This window comes from Pleurodeles waltl, chromosome 3_1, assembly GCF_031143425.1.
Source record: "Pleurodeles waltl isolate 20211129_DDA chromosome 3_1, aPleWal1.hap1.20221129, whole genome shotgun sequence".
NCBI lineage: Eukaryota > Metazoa > Chordata > Amphibia > Caudata > Salamandridae > Pleurodeles > Pleurodeles waltl.
The window spans coordinates 1896348540-1896370949 of record NC_090440.1 but is presented as its reverse complement, the minus strand read 5'-3'; the positions used below and the strand labels follow the sequence as shown (position 1 = coordinate 1896370949).

Below are 22410 nucleotides of genomic sequence, written 5' to 3'. Positions count from 1 at the left end.
AAGAGAAACAATTGGTGTTCAGTAAAATGGTGTGTGACGAAGACATGAGTGCGCCCAGTTTAGAGGTGTGAGTAATACAATGAGGCAAGTGCCCACTAACCCTCATGACCAGGGTAATAAATGTAATAGTCTTTCAGGTCAGTGCAAGGGGAAAGTAACCTAGACTTTCACAGCATGTAATCAACTTAAAAAGAATTTGAAACAATCTCTATGTACTATAAATGTAAAACAAGCGAGATTTATTATCCACATATATTTTATATCATGTTGATTCAGACGATTAATGATAAATGATATTGAGTCAGTCAGTGCTCAGTAGAGTACCGTCTGTTCTTTAGCATTCGCTCTTGGGGATAGTGTCAACCAACTGGAACTTAGGGTCTCAAAGTGTGGCATGTTGCCTCCCAGATGGTTGGGGCACAGAGACACTACCTCTGCCTGCCAGATTTAGAAATTTCCAGCGGAGCTAGTGGAAAAAGACTGATTGTCTAACATGGGTGACCTGTTGGCGCTATTGTTTGCGAAGGACAGCCTTTCGGAGTGGAGGTCAGCATTTCCTACCGGCACGTGGAAAACTTTCCATCCTTTATTACTGTCTGACACCACCACTGTGTTGCAATTCGCGGCACCTCACTTCAAATGCAAGATTTTAGAACAAATAATTGTTTGTACTATAGTCATTAAAACCAGTAGCGGCTGGTATTTTAGGAGGGATGGGGGCTTGCGGGAAGCACGCTCGCACTCATTCATTCACACACACGCATACCCATTCACAACACTCATCAACATTCAAACATACATGCATGCACCAAACATTCATTTAAAACACACACACACTTACCTTCAGCTCGGAGGTCCCAGCGGTGGAGACCGCTGACCCCACCCCACTCCGTGACAAGGTGTCACTGATTGACACTCGCCCTGGGTGCTTCATGGCTTAAACCTGAAGCCCCCAGGTCTTAGTCAATGGGTGACGCTTCCCTCCGTCACCTGTACTGAGCTGAGAAGGTCACGCCCATAGGAGCTGTGACCTCTTCAGCCCAACAAAGTTCAGCTCAGGCTGCCTGATCTGAATATGAAGTGTCTGTCAGCCTGACCGGCGCTCTTCATGAGGGGCAAAAGGTGGGTGGCGTGGCCCCTCGGCCCTAAAGGTCGGGCCGCGGCTGCTTAAAACTTATTTGGATGGGGTCGCCAGAAGGATTCTGTGTTTCCAATTCATATGTTTTCTGAAAACCAGGCACAGTAATGGGTGCAAATGATGTGGTATGCACACTTTGTGTTGCTACAACCTTTTGGTCAAATACACTGGAATGCTGTGCATGGCAAAAACCTGATTAATAAACATCCCTCGGATTTTCGCCATTGGTGAGTAATATTAATGGATTGCTTTTAGCTCAAATCGGTGATATAAAACACAGAGGGTAGATGCAAATTAAAATGTATTTGGACCAATAGCGCTGATACTCGAAAATACTATAGGTGAAAAGCCGTGTATTTTTATTGATGCCGTTTTTGTTTATTGTTTTATAGACTGACTAATTTATTTTACATACCTGTTGTAATCCTTTATGAATTTAAATTCGTTTTGGTTGTCATACTATATGTGTTGAAAGATTTATAGATGTGCCTATGATTGTTTTTCTTTTAATATTTTTCAACTTTCTCAAACAAAAAAAGAGTGACTGTCGCTCCTTTTCCCTTAGAATAAAAACGCACTCCATCTGTATTCTGTGAATGGGAAATACTTGGGTTCAGAGAACCTTAAGGAACAGGTGTCTGATGTTTGTGTGACTGAAGAACATATTGTGATTGGCAGCATGCAGGGAGTTCTCTCCATAAGGGACCTGTACAGGTAAGAGGTCTGACATGTAATTACTGCCTGAAATGAACAAAGCCTAGTTTTTAGTGTACGGTTTTTTTGCCTTATAAAAGTAGTCATAATGTGGTGTGTGTGATGTTTTCAAAACCCTTACACATAACATGCACACAAGGAAAGATATGCAGTTTGCAACATGGAATAGTATAGACCCACGTGCACGCTTGTACCGTTTAGTGGTTGACTTTGTAGTGCACTTAGTATGGAAAATGGTTTCCCCATTGTGGGAATCAGCAAATGCCTGTCGGCCATGATACCTTCCATCTGACTTTTGAGAATGGTAAAGCAAAAGGATGCAAATGCTTTGAAAACCAAGGAAACTAAGTGTTTAACGCCTAAACGTCTTTCACAGCTGAAAAACAGATGTAGCTGATATCACCAATGCATAAGTCGGGGAAAACACATTATGTAAATAGCAGCACAAGAACAAAGATGAATTTACTTCAGAAGTGCCGATCAGCAAGAAGAATATAGCCAGCAAACTTTTGCGAATTTTAAGTGACTTCTGTAAAATGTTAAAAAGCATTTAATGTAACTTTAGAATCAGCTTTACACACTTTAAAGTTTGGGATAACTAACAAGTGATACTTAACAGAGAAAACATCCATCTAAAACATAAACCCTCTTAGACGTTTAGTAGAGGTGTATTATTGTGGAGCTCTCTCAAGGGTAAGTACCCCCATGTGTGGAAAAGGAGGAGCATTTAAATGTCTAAAGAAGAAGCTAAAATTAAGGATTTATGGAGAGTGTCTTTAAAAGTGAAGGGTAAGTCTTCGAAAGTGTCTTCTCCAAATGAAGACCAGCTTATCTTGGTGAGCTGCAGAGCACTCAAGAATGTTTGCACATAGAAGCAGAGAAAAAAGTAGAAAGGAAGCGAAGGAGCAAAAATAATTTTCGGACTGAAACACTTCATCATCAAGAGTTGTGCGGCATATTTTCATATACACTAGAACAGATAGTCCAGCAGAGCGAATATGTGACTTCAGAACCGCCATGTATTAATATGTCAAGTACAGCAAACCACGACCTGACTTTATACTGGCATTCTTTGATGGCTTTGGTAAGTGTGTACCGGTTGTTTCAGAATATAGAGGATTAAAAAAGGCCTGATTGTAGGAACTGTTAAGTGTTATTTGACTGCGATTTTTGTCTGTTTGCCTGCAGAGCAGGGATCAGTATTCAAGCTCAAAGTAATTTTCGTCTCTGAAAATGCCTGCACAATAAATTAATTTCTAATGGATACTTCCTAATACAGATTCCTCACTTTTAGAATTGTCCTGTGCGCCAGACTGGATCTGGAAACTTTTTCAGCAGTTGCTCCCACGTGGTGGTTAGTGGTGCCATCAGATTCCGCAGCAGTCTTCTCCCACTTCCGGAAGTGCTGGCCCAGAGCCTTATATGGGCGTTACCCCGAAAGCTAATGGCAGTTCGTTTTTTTCAATGCTCCTTTTACTGGATCCAGAGCTCTGCTCCATAACTTTGGTCACCAACCAACATCCAACACGTTTGTTCAGCTGTGTTCTAGGGAATATGCCCCTGCAGGAAACTGATGTCCATTTCGGACCTGCACAATTGGGAAGCTTTGTCACAGTCAATGCATAGAAGTCCACTCTACTCCCTACAGAGGCTGTGCTCCACCAATAGGAAGGCTTTTCTTCCTCCACATAGAATTGCAGATATTCAGAATGTGATTCCAATTATTCTGGCTCAAACACTGATTCCAGTTCTGCAAGTCTTATGGCTCTTAGGCCTGAGGGCCTCATGCATCCTATTAGTATTGCATGCTAGGCAGCAATTAGAACTCTTCATTGGTGCCTATGGAAACAATGGCATCTGTGAAGCCTCTAGGCTCAGATCTGTTGTTCTTCCTCCTGGATCTGTCCGTACAATATTGATGGGTCATCTCTTCAGTCCTTCATATTTACTGGCTACCGTGGTTACAAACACCACCTTGTTGGGATGGAGCACTCATTTGCTCATCATCTGGGCAGGACTTATTGTCCAAATTAAAGCAGCACCTGCACATAAATATGTTGAAGCTGCGGTGGTCTGGTTTTCCAGTAACACTTCTCCTCCTCCATTTGATGGAATACCATTCAGGTTCTGATGTACAACACACCACCATCCTTTTAATCAACAGGCAAGGCGGTGTGGGGTCTTGGACTTTGAGTTAGGAAGCTATTGAACTTTGGCTGTGGGCCCAGTGACCATTTTCCCAGTAGCGGCATACCCAGTGGGTCCTTTCTTAGCATGAGGACAGAAGCTATGAGTCGCCTTTCCATGGGGTACCTTGAATGAATCACCCCGAAGTGATGGAAATGTTCTTCAGGTGTGCCATTTCTTATTACACCAATCACACACATAGGACAGAACACAACTCTTTGAGAGGTTTGCAGGAACAAAAAAGAGCAAGGCGATAACCAAATGGACAGTTTCACATTGTGTTTTGTTCTGAATTGAAATTTGCTGTGTCTTCGCCAAGAAGCATCCTCCATCTGGCATTTGTTTCCACTCCATGAGGGCCATGGCTGCTTACCCTACTCTAAAGGAAGACCACTTGTCATTTCTTGCAAGGCAGACCAAGTGCCAGGTGTTCACCTGGTTTTCCTTGCATACTTTTGCAATTTATTATTGCCTCACCTCAGACATAGAGTGACAGATGTTTTGCCACCGTAGTTCTAGATGACTTCCTTGATTAGCCAGCACTATTCAGTCCCAAAAAAGTTGCATCACTTTGGTAACAGTTTTACTGGTGGATATTATATTTTCCGGTAGAATATTCATTACCTTCCTTTCTCCCCTAATGAGATAGTTTAATGATTAATAAGATTCTTAGGTGTGCAAAAATTACATATATTGTTTTTGTTGCTGTTGTTGATGCTCCCTCACTTCCTTGATGGGGCACAGAAAAGCACCAATAACAACTGCACTGTGAGTTGGTGCCATATATGCCCCGATGTTTTTACATTCTGCTTACCCTGAAGCCACATTGTGCCACCTGGTTACGTTGAAGAGCTGTAACAGCATGGGCGATAACATTGGCCAACCATACTGGGAAGATAATTGGTACAACAGGTTACAAGGGGCTGGTGGCCCTGACACCTCTCCTGAGTTGGGGCTCCTCTCAGTCCCCTGTTTCTTCCACAGAGGAAAGTGCTTATTATGCCATGGTGATGCGTATGGAGGCCAAAGTCCCTGACCTCCAGCTCCCCACCTTGGAGGTCAAGACCAGTCCTCTTACAGATGTCCGTGAGAAGGAGAAAACCTTCACTGAGTCCCCCTTACCCTTTGATGAGGCCCATCCGATAGAGACTTCTAGCCACAGCTTCCTTACCTTAGAATTATCCCCACGCATCAGACTGCATCCAGAAAACCTTAAGCAGTACCCCTTACAAGCTGGGAGGTTGCTTTGTCTGGCTTGCATCTGTGTTGTCCATGCTAGAAGTGATGTGCACAGTGCCTATATAGGCGCCACCCCAGTGTGCTCACATCATTAATTTTGTTTTTGTGCCATTCGGCGCAGATCCAGAGAGAGCTACCCCCAGTCAATTTTCGACTGACGTTTTTCGATGTTTTGTCTAAGACATTTTTTAAGACTTATCTTGTGGTGTGCTAGGGATGTCCCCTAGGAAACCAACATGTTTCAAACCCTGGTGTGCCTGTCACAGGCCGATATCTGTAACAGACCCACAGTTTGTTTGTCTGTAGGGCCTGGAGCGGGACCGTGACTCCAGGACCTACGAGGACTGCTGCATCATGAATCCAAGGGTGTTGCTGGAACATCAACTTGTTGGAGCTTCGGGTGATCCGACTAGCATTAAAAGCCTTTCTTCCTTTGATTAAGGGAAGGCTGGTGTAGGTGTTCACTGACAACACCACCACCATGTGGTACTGCATCAAAAAAGGCTGGGTGGGTCGTGGACCCTGTGTCAAGAGGCTGTGTGTCTCTGGGCATAGCTGGAACGTGATGGCATTTCCCTGGTGGTTCATCACCTGGCAGGCTCTCTGAACACCGGAGCAGATGAACTCAGCTATTGATGCCTAGCGGATAATGAATGGCGTTTCCATTCAGAGGTGTTGCAAGGTCTCTTACAAGACTAGTGAGAACCTTGGTTAGATCTGTTTGCCACCGCAAAGAACATGCAATATCAGCAGTTCTGCGCACTAGAGTCTCCAAGGCACCTCTCGCTCAAAGAAGCTTTTCATCTCAAGTGGAGGTTAGGCCTCTTGTACACCATTTCGCCAATTCAACCCCAGCCCGGAGATCTCAAGATCAAGGAATGACCGGGTTCAAGTCATTCATGTGGCTATGGATTGGGCATGGTTTTGGTATCCTGAACACCTGAGCATCAGCATCAGTCCTTGGATCAGGCTTCCACTTATGGTGGATCTTCTGTCACAGAATTAAGGCAGGGTGCTTCATGCAAACCTGCATACGCTCCTACTTCATGCTTGGAGATTGAGCGGCAGCAGTTGACAGCTTTTGACTTCCCCCTAAAGTCTGTAATGTTATTCTTGCAGCCAGGGAAGCCCCTCCACCAAGATGGCATACGCATGTTGTGAGGCCAGATTTGTGACATGGTGTGCCATTAAGAATATTGATCCTATTTCTGCACCCTTATCCCATATGTTGTTCTTTATTCTTTCTATGGTCCAGTAGGGCTGTGGTTTGGGCACTGTCAAAGGCTACCTTTCAGCCATTTTGGCTTTCTTGTGGTTGCCAAACCAAACTTCTTTGTTCAACTGACCCATTGTGACTTGTTTTATAAGGGGACTTCAAAACCTATTTACAGGTACAGCTGGTACTCTTGAAAGTGATGGAATGAGTGAAGTGCCCCACCACTTCGCCCCCAAAAAACTAAATAAAACACACTCTCCCTCTAAAATCCCAAAGTAAACCACCCCTCACTCCAAAAGCCCAAAGTAAATACCCCCTCCCTCCAAAAGCCCAAAACAGAACACTAACTACAAAATAAAACACAACCACTACACTTACATGCATTACACATTTCAAATAAAATAGCACTTACCCATGGGAAGCGCGTCCTCCTCGCAGTTCTTCTGCTGTCTCTGCTTGTTCATACAGACACTTTGTCGGGGGCAAACCTTGCTCTGGACTGCCATCCCCATACTCATTGTCAGCCACCAGATTACACAACACCCCCACCCTGCCTCTTTCAACCAATCATTTTTATCTCAGCACCCCTCCCCTGAAATCTTGGTGGTGCAGACGTCTGCTAGCAAAACTTCCACCAGCATGTTCCCAACTACTACTCAGAAAGAGACTCATGCGGTTGAAGACATTCTGAAAAAGGGTATTTTCGTTCACTAGCATTGCATTTTAATCAGTAAATGCCAGAAGCCTGCTGGGGTACACCTACCACTCTTTTGGGAATGGGTGGCTGAAGTCCTCCCAGGTGTTCCTGAAACTCTCCAACCTGTCCTCACCCAGGCTACACAGGACGGTTGCGAAACGGCCAAGTTCACAATTTGTCATGGCTTGGACACCACAGATTCCATCAGGCAAGCCATTGGCACTTGGGTCGCCATTCGCCATCACACTTGGATGGGGTCCGCTGTTTTCTTAGATAATGTCCAGGACTCCCTCATGGACATGCCGTTTGACAGGACTCACCTGTTTGGGGATAAGACAGACTCAGTTCTTAGCGGTTCATTGAGAGCAGGGCTCCCTGGGCTTATCTGCCCAACCTTGCCAGCCACACCAGCCCTACTGCTCTTTTCATGACTTCAGCAGAGGTACCCCATACTGCCAGCCATTCCAACTTCAACAAGGCGCCTAGCAGTTTGGCAGTCAAGACTGTGGTGCCCATCGCGGCTGCAAACAAGGTCAGTGGGGCTCTCAGTACACTACCCCACTGCAGCCCAACCCGCCAAACCCCTTTAGCGTGGCCTTAGTGTATCGCAGCCACAAGTGGGAGACTCTATCTGACAATCCTTGCTGAAGTTAGAGGCCATAACATCAGACAGGTGGGTCCTGCAAATTGTTCTGCAGGGATATGCCCTACCTTTCATCCTCTCGCCACCACACCTTTCACCGTCACCCCAGCCACTGACAGAGAACCATCTGCCCATTTTGCGGCATGAATGGGGTATCAAGAGGGTGCCCACACCAGAAGTAGGATGTGCTTGTTAGTCCCACTACATTCTGCTGTCCAAGAAGGACAGAAGCCTTTCGCCTATTTTAGAACTACATCCGCCCTCTCAAAATCTTCCTCCAGAAGATAAAATTCAAATGCTCACATTGGCCCAGGTCTTATCTACCCTCTTCCCTGAATTGTGGCTTTGGACCTGCAGGATACCTATTTCCATAACCCCGTCATCCATGCCAGCCGGCACATTATGTGATTCATGGTGGGACAGCAGCATTTTCAGTTTACTGTGCTCCCCTTTGGTCTCAGTAGTGTCCCTCAGGTGTTCACGCAAGTGATGGCGGTGGTGGCAGCACACCGTTGAAGTTGAGGGTTGCCAGTCTTCCCCCACGTCGACAACTGGCTGTTGAAGGCAGGCTCGCCCTAGGCAGTCACCAACCACCTCCAAACCATGGTGGATCTCATGTCATCTTTGGGGTTCACTATTAATGTGCCAAAGTCACACCTTTTCAGATACTCTCCTTCATCCGATACATTCTGGACACGTTTGAGTTTAGTGCTTTTGCCCAAGGATAGTCCAAGACATTTAGGGCCTGATTTTAACCTTGGCGGACGGCGGACGGCGGAGGCCGTCCGCCAAGGTTCCGCCGCCAAATGACCGCACCGCGGTCACAAGACCGCGGCGGCCATTCTAACATTTCCTCTGGGCCGGCGGGCGCTCTCCAAAAGAGCGCCCGCCGGCCCAGAGGAAATGCCCCTGCAACGAGGACGCCGGCTCAGAATTGAGCCGGCGTAGTTGCAGGGGTGCGACGGGTGCAGTTTGCACCCGTCGCGTATTTCTGTGTCTGCATGGCAGACACTGAAATACTTTGCGGGGCCCTCTTATGGGGGCCCCTGCAGTGCCCATGCCATGAGCATGGGCACTGCAGGGGCCCCCAGGGGCCCCGCGGCACCCCCTACCGCATCCTGTTCCTGGCGGGAGACCCGCCAGGAACAGGATGGCGGTAGGGGGTGTCAGAATCCCCATGGCTGCGGAGCGCGCTCCGCAGCCATGGAGGATTCCCCCGAGCAGCGGAAAGTCGGCGGGAGACCGCCGACTTTCCGCTTCTGACCGCGGCTGAACCGCCGCGGTCAGAATGCTCGTGGGAGCACCGCCAGCCTGTTGGCGGTGCTCCCGTGGTCGGTGGCCCTGGCGGCCACCGGCCGCCAGGGTCAGAATGACCCCCTTAGGCTATTAGCCTGATCTTTAAACCTCGGTTTTGGTCCTGACTCAGAGACTGCTGGGACGGATGGCCTCCTGCATTCTGCTGGTCGAGTGTGCCAGGTGGCATCTGCTGGCTCTGCAATAGGATCTAAAGTCTTAGTGGCCCAAACATCAAGAGGACCTCTCTGACCACGTTCAAATGTCATAAGAGACTGTAAATGATATACAGTGGTGGTTTCTGGACTGCAGTTGGGTCAGCAGCAGACCCCTCTCTCTTCCCCACCCAGAGCTAAGAGTAGTGACCAATGCATTACTTCTGGGTTGGAGTGGCCATCTGTGAGAGGTCGAGATCAGAGGCCTGTGGACTCTAGCAGAGTGTCAGCTCCAAATCAACCTTCTGGAGCTGAGGGCCTTACACTGGATGTTCAAAGCTTTTGTTTCATCCATCAAGTGGAGGCTGGTACAGGTGCTCACAGACAACACCACTGCCATATAGTGCTGCAACAAACAGGGTTGGGAAATGGCTTCACCTCCACAGAATCATCCTTGTGGTGAACCACCTGGTAGGATAGTTGAATGCCGGAGAGGACAAGCTCAGCCATCGGTTCCTAGTGGATCACGAGTGGCTGTTACACCTGGAGGTGGAGCAAAGTCTCTTCCACAAATGGTGAGAACCTTGGCTCGATCTTTTTGCCACAGCCAAGAATGCGCATTGTCACCACTTCTGCAAATTGGATTTTTCAAGGCGACTCTCGTTCAGAGAAGCGTTCTGCCTCAAGTGGAACTTGGGGCTTCTATATGCCTTTCCGCTGATACCACTCCTACTCTGAGTTCTCAAGAACATCAGGATTGACAGGGCCCAAATCATCTAAGTAGCCCTGGATTGAGCAGGGTAAGTATGGTATCCAGAACTCCTGGGCTGTCCGTTAGGGGCAATCTGCTGTCCCAGCAACAGGTCAGGGTTCTGCACTCGTTGGTTGATGTCATCTTGACAGCCAGTTGTCCCTCGGCAAAAGCTATATATGCCTGTTGTTGGGACAAATATGTGGCTTGGTGTGGTACTCAGCAGATAGACCACTTCCAGGCAAAGCTATCTGACATTTTGTTAAACATTTTCTCCCTGACCCGGCAAGACTTTGTTCTGGCCATAATTACACTGTACTGTTCAGCTTTTATGAGGTGCTGGATCATCCCTCATTGTTTAAGTCCCCAGTACGTTTTTAAATGTTTAATACATTTGTTTCCTCCCTCTCTCTTTCTTATGCCACAGTGGAACCTTAACGTGATCCTTACGTTTCTGATGTGCACTCCCTTCGAGCCGCTTTACAGCTGCTTCTTGCAGAGTCTCACCCTCAAGAAAGTGTTCCTCATCGTCATAACATCGACACAGCTTGTGAGTGAGGTTCAAGCTCTGTGTCAACACGTCATATACCACCACCTTCTAAGCTGGTTTTGTAATCATGGGCATCCGTCCTGCCTAAAGTGGTGTTGCTGTTCCCTGTCAGTCAGAAGGTCACCTTTTCTACCTTCTGTGCTCCGCCATACACCTCTAAGCAGGAGAAGGGACTCCATTGCTTGGAACTCAGGAGAGCAATGAGATTTACATAGATCGAACCAAAGAATACTGGGTGGACTATCAGCTCTTTGTGGGGTTCTCTGGATCCAAAAAAGGCAAGGCAGTGCAGAAGAGAACCATCCCCAGCTGGATCGTGCTCTGTATTGAGATCTGAGAGGCACTGGCGAAAAAGCAGCCTCTAGAAGGACTGCTTGCTCATTATACCAGGGCGAAAGCTGCTACCACTGCATTGGCATCAAGAGTCCCTGTTTGGACATTTGTCAAGTGGATACGTGGGATTCCCTCCATACGTTCACAAAGCATTATTGTCTTGGCAGTTATGTTTGCAGAGAGCAGCATTTTGCCCACTCGGTCCTGCAGGACTTCTTGGTTTGACTCCTTACATAGACCTACCTCTAAATAGGTACTGCTTTAATATCTACTCAGATGGTGAGGAATCTGTGACTAGAAGTCTCTACCTGAAAAACAAGTTACTTACCTTCAGTAATGCTCTTTCTGTCTGGTAGAGACTCTAGTCACAGATTCCTAACGGACCCTACCATCCTCTCTGTTCTGTGGTTGGACTCTAACCATTATCCATTAATAAGGTCCCAAGTCTAGAAATCTACACACTGGTCGCACCAATTTGCTTTTGGGGCTCTGCGCCTGGGGACCCAGACACTCTAAAAAGCAGCTGATATATGTGCATGGTAGTGGTTCCTGTATAGGCTTTCTATGTCTGGAGTGGAATGGCACTAATGGAATGGCGTTAATGTGGAGCCGCACAGTGCAACCAACTGGCGCACAGAGGTACTGCCTAAAACGTTTCCGGATCCAGTCTGATGCCCGGGGAATATTCAATAGGTGAGCATTACCGAAGGGAAGTAACTTGCTCATTTAAGATATACCATAGATGAATCAGTCTTGATGTGATCGTATCACAGCGTAAATAGTTCTGGGATAATTGAAATGATTTGTCCTATTGCAAGATGTTGCATTCATTTGGTATAGTGAAATTCCATGCAGTTTTGAGCAGATTGTGAAATGTAATTGTATTATGTGATGTTCAGTCTCGAAAATGACTTTGTACGGCTATGTAAAACTCACCTACAAGGCATTTGAGTGCATTTTTTTGACAGTTCAGAGTGTTAAATATTAGCCACATTATTATTAACAAACAAACTAGGCATAATAAATTAACGTGTTTTTGGCGGGACATCTTCCTTGCAAAATGACGAGGGAAAGAGCAGACTGGACTTGAACTTTGCTGTTAACAATGGGTCAGCTGAGCACCAGCTTTACCTAATTAATTAAATATCAGATTTGTAACAGTTTTATTTAATTGAAAGAAAGAGATTTGCTTTATTCATATAATTTAGTTACTGATGTCTTTAATAGTTGAGTACTAATTTTTTATTTTTGTTGCAGCCTAAGTCTAACTGTGTCGCCATTAGCCATGCGGGCACCAATTCACTGTGTGTCCGTCAACAAAGAGAACAGCCACATACTACTTGGTCTGGAGGACGGCAAAATAATCATTGTTGGTGTTGGGAAGCCAGCAGAGGTAAACACCTGCTTTCAGCCTGTGTGTCTAAAACAAAGCAATCATGTCCATGTGAACTTCATCTCTCCCTTGCATGCTAGCTTCTGTGCTGGAGGATCAAGTGCACCTACGTTGTACATGCAGTTTTAGTTGGTGCTGCGAAGGCGGTACTGTGTCGATAGTAATACACAAAGTACCATTCTAGAGTTAGATGAGTGTTATTGATGAAAGTTCAAAGATGTATTTTTTAATCTAGAATATACTAATGCCAAACACACTACGATAGATAGACCTTTGTGGCAACTACCTAACTTAGTAACTACAACGTTAAAAAAAAAAAAAAACTAAAGACCTTTTTAGTTGACCCTCTGCTCATTTGTTTTACCAGAACAACAAAGGGCAGCAGTGATGTAACTGTACTATTTTTATTCATTGTTCTGCAATTATAACATTCACTCTACTGACCAGCCCATATCTTGCTTTTCTCGCCTTGTTTTCAGCAGATGCGATCACGAAAGTTATGGGGCTCCAGCAAGTGGCGCACGTCGGAAGGGACTGAGTATAACACTCGGGAACCACAGTGATGGACTGCTTATATGTCATTTCTTCACTAGAAGCATACCTGTCATCTTCCTGCTGCGGATGGCCCTTTTTCCGAGGAGGCCCCCAATGAAGATTGGTGCTGAAGGCCCTATTTCTGGGCAAAACTTCTGTTGCCTATGCAAATAACAGTACCAGGCCTGATCATATTCATTCACACTTCCCTGTCATTTAGTGAGGGACTGTAGTCGGGCTTAAAAGTGAAGAGCATCCATGCCATTAACTCACATGTGTAAGCATCATAGACTAGTCACATCAATGGACAGGTATTTCAAGTAGCTAAACAAAATAATGCATTTTTGTGCTTCCCCGAGTAGCACGTGTACAAGCTAAATTGGGGCAGTTAAGAGGCAGCAGCTAAACGTGTATTTATTCCTAATCAACTTCTTGCTTTTTGACTAAATGAATGGCCTTCTTCATATACTAATGCAGGTGTTACTCTGATGCTCCTGGTTAATGGGTAGAACAAGCATCTGTATTGCACTACTTCACTTTCAGAGGATTAGTTAGGTTCTTACTTAAATGGTTGCAGTCTCATCATAGCTGCTAACCACATAGAAGGGGAAGAGAAGCTAAATCACAGTCTTCCTTTAAATAGCAACGAATGCTGTTTAGAACTTCTGCGATACGAGGAAAGGATAGAGTTTAGCTTGTAAAGCCATAGCCCTTGATTTGTACTCACATCACGAGGCTAAATTATGGTGGTATTAATTGTCTGATACATTGTATGTTACTAGTGCACTATAATAGTTTTAGAAAATCTTTTAGAAGTTTTTCGTAAAAACAAAGTTTGCTTGTGCTTGTCTGGCAGGCGGGCAGACAATAGCAATACTTCATGTTGACTTGCCATCCCTTGTTAGTCATCATAACCAAGACACAGGTGTGCAAATCGTTTTCTTGTTGTACCATAAGGATATCAGAAGATGATCTCCCTACGGATATGGATCATCCGGAGATGCTGCCTTGGATAATGTAGGATTCCTTCCGTTTTTGTTGCTTTTTAATGGAAAGAGTCGCTTCCTAGTTTTCTATTTTTTACATTACAGCATATGCTCTCAGTCTGTGGTTTGGTTCACAAATGCGTATTTTAATTTTTGTATAACTGGACATTTAATTGCACACTGGTCACAGCATTCTTTCCGCGCCACTCCTCGCAGGCTGGGGCTGTGTGAATGCTCTATGTTTCAAAGCCTATGAAGGTTCTCTGTGGAAAGAAACACTAAAATGCCAAACACCCTTCGATGGCGGGACCATCGTGGCAACTACCTAATTGATTTCAAGCTTAGTGTGAACGAATAGGTTATCAATAAGGAGAAGTTCATGCTTTTTGAGCTTAAGTTGGTGGAAGAGGAGTGCTATCTGGATATTTTGTGCATTTTCGGGAGACGTTACAGTGCAGGCATCAATGCTTGTGGAAAGCCTTTGCTGTCGTAAGCATTGGTATTCGAGATGTTTATGTACCTCAGGTTTGTAGGTCACCATTCATCTATCAGAATAGCAACGCTTTCATGACCTATGACATAGGATACTGAAGAAGTGAATGAAGATTTTTTCTTTATATCTTAAGAGTAACTTAAAATTTCTCTGCTGGTAGGAGGTATCTAGCACTCATGAAAAAGAATCAGTAGATAATTAAAAATGTTTTGTAACTCGAAATAAGGAGCGGGATGCTTCCAATCTAAGGGTTTTGTAATGCAATGTATTAAATAGTAAGATCTCTTACAAGTTTTGTCAATGAAGATGTTGGTAGACTTTGTTTTTTTCCACGTTTATTCGGTGCCGAAAAATGGGTTACCACTAACGTGCAATAAAAAAGCTTTTTATAGATTAAATATATGGTACACATTATGCATGGAAGTGCTTCACAATGGTACATTTGTAACAATTCTTTCTTGTTGCAAGCTTGTTCCACCGCTCAATAATGTGTTTCAGATTTTCTTCCAGTCAAACTAAAATGCACAATTGCACCACAAAGGCAAAACCTTCCCCTCTGCTCCACTACCCTACTCCCACCAGCAGTTGATTTACCCATAAGACACAGCAAATTCCTATCTTTGAAGGGACTTGCTTTCTCAAAAGGTTTGTGTATTTTGTATGTATAAAGAGGGAACTGTAGAGTTGTGCCTACTACCATCTTAAGGATTGAAGAAAAAGTCTGCGACTCATTCTTGTGAGGCATGCAGTGGAGGATTTTTATTATAAAAAAAGAAAAAAACACTAATTATTAAAATAAAATGAAAGAAAGTTCTGCTCCATGGTATAGAAGATAACAGGCAGGTGAAGCCCATCTTGAAGTAACTCTACAATTTAGGGCTTCCACTGCTTTTAACAGCAATTGTCCACCTCAAACCAGGCAGCTTTTGTGGATCAGGGAAGAGGAAGTCCAGTCTTACGCGTTCCTTGAGAAGGAGCGTTGCACAATGGATGGGAAGGTGATGGTGCACTTGGCGGAAAAATGTTTCTCCTGAAACAATATTTTGGAAAGTGTTGGCTTGATTTGGGGTTTTGTATGTGTAAAATTCAGTTAAGGTCAGTAGAGAGAGAGAGAAATGCATGTGAATGTGATGCAGGTTAGAAGAGTCCGTATTGTGAGAAGCTGTAGTAAAATACATGTTTTAAGAATTATTTGAGGAGAGGGCTTCAGGATGTTTGCCATGCTGATGGCTTTTCATATTCAAAAATTGACTGATGTGTTTCGTGTCTGGTCATTTATCAGTGCGCACGCTGTAAAACAAAGTGTGCAGATAAAACTTTTCTAAACTTTTTTAATAATAAAGTATGCATTAAAATAAATTTAAGATAAAACTGTACTGCGGATGTCGGTTTCATTGAATACCAGTTTCAAAAATTGTGATGGGCAGTCTATTTTAAACAGGGACGGAAACCTTATTTTCAAGCGCTTGATTGTAGATATGTTTACTTCTGTGTACATAGTTGGGATGTGTATATTTTGTGTAGAGGAGGAGTTTATTTATCTTATTTTACTGAAGTCTTTATAAACTAAATCAGAAGCAGCTTGAATGGGCACAGTGGCTTTGCATTGTTTCATGACTGGAATATATTTCGTCTTCTTATTTAAAAGCAAAATCTTTTTGTAAAAAGCTGCTTTAAAGCTCTTGTGTAAGGGGGTCAGTATATTAATATATTGCTGTTTTGGAGAATTTCACGTGCAGGGCTGTGTTGGTTTTATAAACATGCTGATGCACCTTTTGGAAAATATTGTACAAATGTCAAGGTGGATTTTTTTTGCCTGCCAAAATACCAGCCTAATTTATCAGTAATAGCGTGACTCTTTCCTCATTTCTATAAAGCTTTATTTAAAAATGTGAGGCTCTTAAACGTTCTCAAAACAATATATTATTTAAGATATTTTTATCAACTGACATATTATTTTGCAAACAATCAAAAGGATATGATTTTAAGGGCTGCCTAGATTGCACTATGGCAAATAAATCTTTGGCGACTAGGGAAAATAATCTTCCATCATTCTAGTGTACAAATTGTTGCTTTCACATGAGCAATTTCTATGCTGTATGTTTCAAGAGAGAGCTGTTTGGTAGCCTTCTGGTTGCTCAGTATAGGTTTTTGTCTTCAGTACAGCTGAACATTCCAGGGTTCACCATAAAAATACATATTTAAACTGTAAAGTGCAGGTTTTTTAGCATGTAACTAAAATTTGCTCTTCCATTTCATTAACTCTTAAGTGTGGTGGAGGGTGTTTTTCCCGTGCTTCCATTTTCTTAGGTTGGGATAACTCATACAGGAATCTAAGGTATCCTTTCCAATGGGGTTTATCCATATAATTGAGTTGCAGCAATAAAGGCTGATGATGATGTGGATTTTGTTTCAGATATCTGTTTTATATAAGCATGGGTGTGATCACTTATAATTGTTTGGAAAGAAAAATTAAAAACAGGAACCCTTGATCTGTGCTACATTCTTCCTTTAGGAGTGAAGTTGCCACCTGGCCATTGAGTGCAGCAAAGAATCATCATCAGGATACTAATTTAGCAGTAGGATCAGGCTTGCTGTTTAGGTCTCACTGTTTTTGTCACTGGAAACCAGATGCTAGGACTTAGAAGGGTTATGGAAACTATTTCCTTCCTTCGCCTACTATGCTCCCTGTGAGAAGATTTGGCCTGCAGTTAGGATAGATGCACACATTACAGCTCCTTGCGAAGCCTCGATGTGCTATCCAATACCTGTGTGCCTAGAACCATTTTTTCACTGACTCTGAACGCTGCAGAGAATATACAGCATGTTCTTCCAGATGTAATAAATGAAAGATGGTTGCAAAGAGGGCTAAGTATTATTTTAGCATATTTCCTTTGAGTTCCATTTCACAGTTTTAGATTACTGTTGTGATGCAGTCTCCAGGGTGTCCATGAGTCAATGTAGAAGTGTATAATAAAATGCAATAACCTCTGTATATTGCCTGTTACGCTTGTGTCTCTCAGTGGTCTGCCTGTACCTTTCATTTATGGTGCCGCACTGTCAGTTTAGGAGTGACCTTTCGCTTTTAAGCTGTAAGAATTTTTTGTAAGAATCTCTATTTTTCCCAGTCCTATGGTGTTCAGTACCTTGTCCAGAACACGCTGCATTAGATGCATATAATTATGTTTGATTTTGTAAAATATCAACCAAAGAAACCCAGAGAAATGCCGCTATTACAGGTGCAGTCCAGTGCAGCTTTTCTGGGATTACTTCATTTAAAACCATTTGTCTAAAACGTGGGTTCATTTGTCTCTATTCATAGAAGCTAGAATAGTATTCTCTCATGTCTAGTGTGAGTTGTTAATTGGAATGGGATAGCTTATGTGGGGGAAGTTCTACATCATTTGTAATCTAGGACAACTCTTAATAGTTTGTTCACCAGACAACATACTTATGAGCTATCCTTTCTACACAGGAAACTTATCAGCTGTGCACCCCAGTAGCTTTCCTAATATCTCCCAGGTCCCCTCTTCTTTTTTGGTGCGAAATGTTTACGGAGTTATGTTCGTAAAATTGTAAAGATAGGTAAATTATTTGTAAAGACAATTCTCAGACGATTTAATAAAGAGGCACGAATATTTGTGCCTGTGTTTGCTGCAGTTCTGAAATCTTTCAGTGAAAAAATGACACTAAGCCTTATTTCCACTGTGATAACTAACCCTTATTTTAGGCAGAGCAAGGTCTTGAGATTTTGTTGAATTATGTGATGAGATCGTTTTTCCCATGCCAAAATGCCTTTCGAATGTGTGGGTGCATTTACAGTTCAGTAAGTTATCCTTCCACTGGTGTTTCAATTTTGCCGTTAGTATCTGTGCAATAAATTATTTTGTTTTTGGTGCTTAAGTGATCATATCGTACGTTGTCTTTTAATGATTTTTAAATCTGGTTATCATATAAGTGTAATATTTTAATGGTGTTTGTTTATCAGCTAATGTTTGATTTTATTTCTGTACAGTGTGATGGAGGATGTTAAGAAGTTATTTTGCACTTTTCTAAGCTCTGCAAATTAAAAAAAATGTAATGATTAAGAATGCAGAATTATTTTGTACAAAATACATCAAATTATTTTGACTTTGAACAGGAGTTTAAAGATTATATGAACACATTTGAATAAAGATTGGATTTCTTCTACTCTTTTCTTTGTGGTGTTTTATTTTAAATCTTTTTGTTTAATATTCAGCATGCACTTAAATGTTATTACCTCAGGATGCCAGTAGGCCTGGCTTTGAAAGAATATTGTATGGTAATTTAAAGCTTTACAAGTAGCATGGGAATGATTATGCATTTTTTGTGAAAGCAAAGAACTGTAGAATAATGCTGGTGTAGTTTAAAAGGTAAAGTGCCAGTTGCACTGTCAAGCCAGACCTAAAACATCATGTAGGCTAATGACTGCTCTCCTCCAATCTATTCTGCTGCCAGAGGAAAACAACATAATTTATCTAGTTATCTAAGACACTCTTAACAGCATTACAATGTTATGTGTGTGACCCTGGAAGTTCAAGCTCAGGCAGGTGGATAAAAATGATCACAGCTGTGTTGAGGACAAGCACTTTTTTGGTGGAAGCATGCAACTTCTGCCAAATCAAAACTTACTCCTGGCTCTCAGTATATGGGCAGAGCCAAAGCCCCACTTTAGTAATGCTCACGTAAATGTCTGGCGACAGCTATGCTGTGGGGGCCAGACCATAATCAGTGGCATTATCAAGCCTGGCATTTATAAGAAGCCCACTGATAAGACCAGATGCACATTTTTGATGGATACAGATTCCTCATCTTATGAATCATGTGCCAGCTTGGACCGGAAACTTTTCAATAGCTTTCCCATGCCGATGGGGCCCCGGCTTCAAAACTGCTCTGCACACAGCTCCGCATGACATCATTGGAGACGTAAAGGGTTTTGTCGGCGTAATGACGTTAGTTCTTGTTTTTTCTTGGGCAATCTTCGATTTTTTGATGTTTTCTTTCACAATACTGAGTTGTTTTGGTGCAGTTTTCTCGAACGATGTCAGCACCAACGAACTCTAGATTCAAGCCATGTTGACAATTGTGAGGGTCAAATGTCCATCACTGACCCTAACAAAATCTCTCTTTGGTGCCTGGGATTGGACCATGACCTCAATGCGTGTAAGGACTGCCACGAATGAATCTGCAAAAACCTATAGGAAAGAGAAGCCAAACTCTTCATGGCCAGGGCACAAAATAAAAAAAGGGTTCCACTGGCCTACTCATTGGGAGCTGTTCCTCTGCCATACCAATAAGCACCTTTTTGCCTTTTATGCGGCCGGCCCAGTATCCCTGGCCAACTCTGGCGTTCACATCTCAGATGCCACAAACTAGGCTGCCTCAACTGGTACCACAACCGCTGGTGCTGCAGCCAACATTATCAGCATCACAGTAAATGTCACAGGCATCACAATCTTCTCCACAGACGCTGCTATTGACAACACTGATAACTTTACCAATCACAGAACCTCCTCAAGGTGTATGACAGTTTCATCAATTATGGGAGAGAAGTGCAAAGACGTTTGGAAGAAGAATGTTTCCTCTTTGGAAGACAATAATCAATTGTCTGTTGACCCGGACTTTGAAGGTTTAAAAGAAGCAAGCAATCTGGAGACATCCCCAGAGTGGGAACTCTTGTCTCCAAAGATCTTCCATTTCCAGAACTGACATATTAATATTTGTGGGTGCGAAAGGCAGCCAAGATGTTAGACTTACCTCTCTAACAGACGTTCTTTGTTCAGCATCGCAAACCTCACAACTTTGGTGCCCTTCAATGAGGCTTTGACTGAATCCATCCTAGGAATATGGGACAGACCTACCACTGTTATGACTGTCTCCAGATCAGTAGCAAGGCACTATAAACTAGCCTTCTTATTGTTACATCCATCTCCACAGAGTTTAGTAGTTCAAGCCTCTTGCTCATCAAAGCTTACTCCTGGTTCCTTTCCTTTTGCACCCCGTGGCAGAGAATCCAAGAAAACTGAATAGTCTGCCAAAAAGATCTTTTATTTTCTAATCAGGTAGCATGGCGCATAAATCTTTGAATGCGACCTGTTTCCTAGACATATATATTGATGTGTTACAAGACTTGCACCAAATATCATACTTCAACTCTTAACAAAGGACCAAACTAATTTCTCCGAACTGAATAATGATGGTCAAGGGAAGGCTAGACAAGTCATACAATCAGAGCTTGACACTGCTGATTCAGTCGCAAGAGCTATGGGCCCCTCAATATTAGTCCGACGTCATGCCAGGCAACTCTTTGTTTTTACAGGATGTGCAGAATACTCTCACGGATTTGCCTTTTGATGGCTCCAAACTGTTCGGAGCAAAAACAGATTCTGCTTTAAAACAATAGAAAAAGAGTAGAGCCACAGCTCGATCATTTGGCCTTTAATCACAGACCAAAGATTATAGACAATTTAAAAGATTTCAAGGATTCATCGGAGGGTTCTCATTTCCAGTGCACCAATAATATTTGATGCAACAACAACCACAACAGACATCAATTTTCTTTACAAAAAGTACAGAAGATGTACTAAAGGAAGTCATTGAGCCCTCCTGCTTCCTCCTTCACCTTATTCTTCCTTAGCAAACAAAGAAAAGCAGTCCTAGTGATAGCAGCACATCTCCGGAGGTTGGGAATCATGGTAATCTCTTACTTGGACAATTGGCAAAACCAGTTCCCCAGAGATAGTGTCTCAACACTTGCAAGTATTAATCCAGTTGTTGTTCGACGGGGACTTTTCAATCAACAAGTCTACATCTCACTTGGTGCCCTCTCAGCACATCCTGTTCACAGGGACAGTACTGGAAACCCCATTGAATCAAGCCTTCCCTGCTCCCCAGAGGGCTCAAGATATTCAGGCTAATCTTCTGTTGTTTCAGAATGAAGCAGCCATTCCAGTCTTGAAGGTCCTAAGCTTGCTCAGTCTGTAGCCTCCTGCATTCTGTTAGTCACCCACACACGCTAGCATATGAGGGCCCTACTGTGGTGCCTCCAAAAGCATTGGTTCCAGCACAGTGGAGATCTGCAAGCACCCATCAAGATTTCATACGACTCTGCAGCAGATTCACAAGGGTAGATGAAAAACAATAAACTTTCTTAAAAGCTCTTTCCATCTCCTCCACAGATGACAACAGTGACTACGGAGGCTTCCAATTTAGGGTGGGGAGCTCATCTGGAGGACCTGGAGATCAGAGACCTTTGGTCTCCAGAACAGATTTTACACATCAATATGGTGGAATTACAGGCAATCCATCTGCGTCTCAAGGCTTTTCTCCCTACACTTCTCAATCAGTCAAGACTGCAATGTGGTACATCAACAAAGATGGGGGAGTGGGGTTGTCTCTTCTCTGCAGAGAAGCTCTACGACTCTGTTCCTGGGCTCGGGACCACCAAATTTGAGCAGCAAATCATTGAGCTGGAGTGCTCAACGTACATGCGAATATCCCCATTTGGCATCATCTAGCTGATCACAAGTGCTGTCTCCATTCGGAAGTAGTACTAAATATCTTCCTCCAATAGCTCTATTTGCCACTTGGGAGACTATGCACTCCCGACATTCTACACCCTCCAGTATCCAATGCAGGGAGCACTGAGGGACATGTTTCAATTGAACTGAAGCTCTCCGCTTCTTTACTGGTTCCCTCCCATAACCTTGATTTCTCAGGTGTTCAGTAAGATTTGCCTTGACCAGGCCAAGTAATCTTGATTACAACAGACTGGCTATGAAGGGTGTGGTATGCAAATCTAATTTGCTTCTCCCTGTGCCCTCCACTCCATCTCTCTCACAGGGCAGACCTCTCGCAGTCGCAGGAGCAGGGTCTACACCCCTACTCCAGAGCCTGCACCTACATGCTTGGAGATTGAACGGGGCAACCTGAGTTACTTTTCTCTAAATCCTGAAGTGGTGTATATTATTTTAATTTCAAGAAAACACTCCACCAAATCCATTTATGCTATCTTTAGATCGTCATAAAACTCATCTGTCTGAAATTCTTTCATTAGCTCAATAGGGT

At 43.5% G+C, this 22410-nt stretch overlaps 1 protein-coding gene across 4 annotated transcripts in view; it reads left to right on the top strand.

Annotated features, from left to right (window-relative positions):
- Positions 1 to 18513, top strand: part of NBEAL1 (neurobeachin like 1) — a 672403-nt gene extending 653890 nt beyond the window's left edge. For 2 of the 4 annotated variants that reach the window (XM_069226033.1, XM_069226031.1), the window contains exons 53-55: positions 1704 to 1852; positions 12174 to 12309; positions 12789 to 13008. In XM_069226033.1, the coding sequence (XP_069082134.1) occupies positions 1704 to 1852; positions 12174 to 12309; positions 12789 to 12872 (369 nt within the window). In that variant the 3' untranslated portion in view covers positions 12873 to 13008. Of the gene's footprint in view, positions 1 to 1703; positions 1853 to 12173; positions 12310 to 12788 lie in introns of all 4 variants that reach the window. The other 2 variants (XM_069226032.1, XM_069226034.1) reach the window with 2 other exon arrangements.
- The last annotated feature ends 3897 nt before the right edge of the window (positions 18514 to 22410 follow it).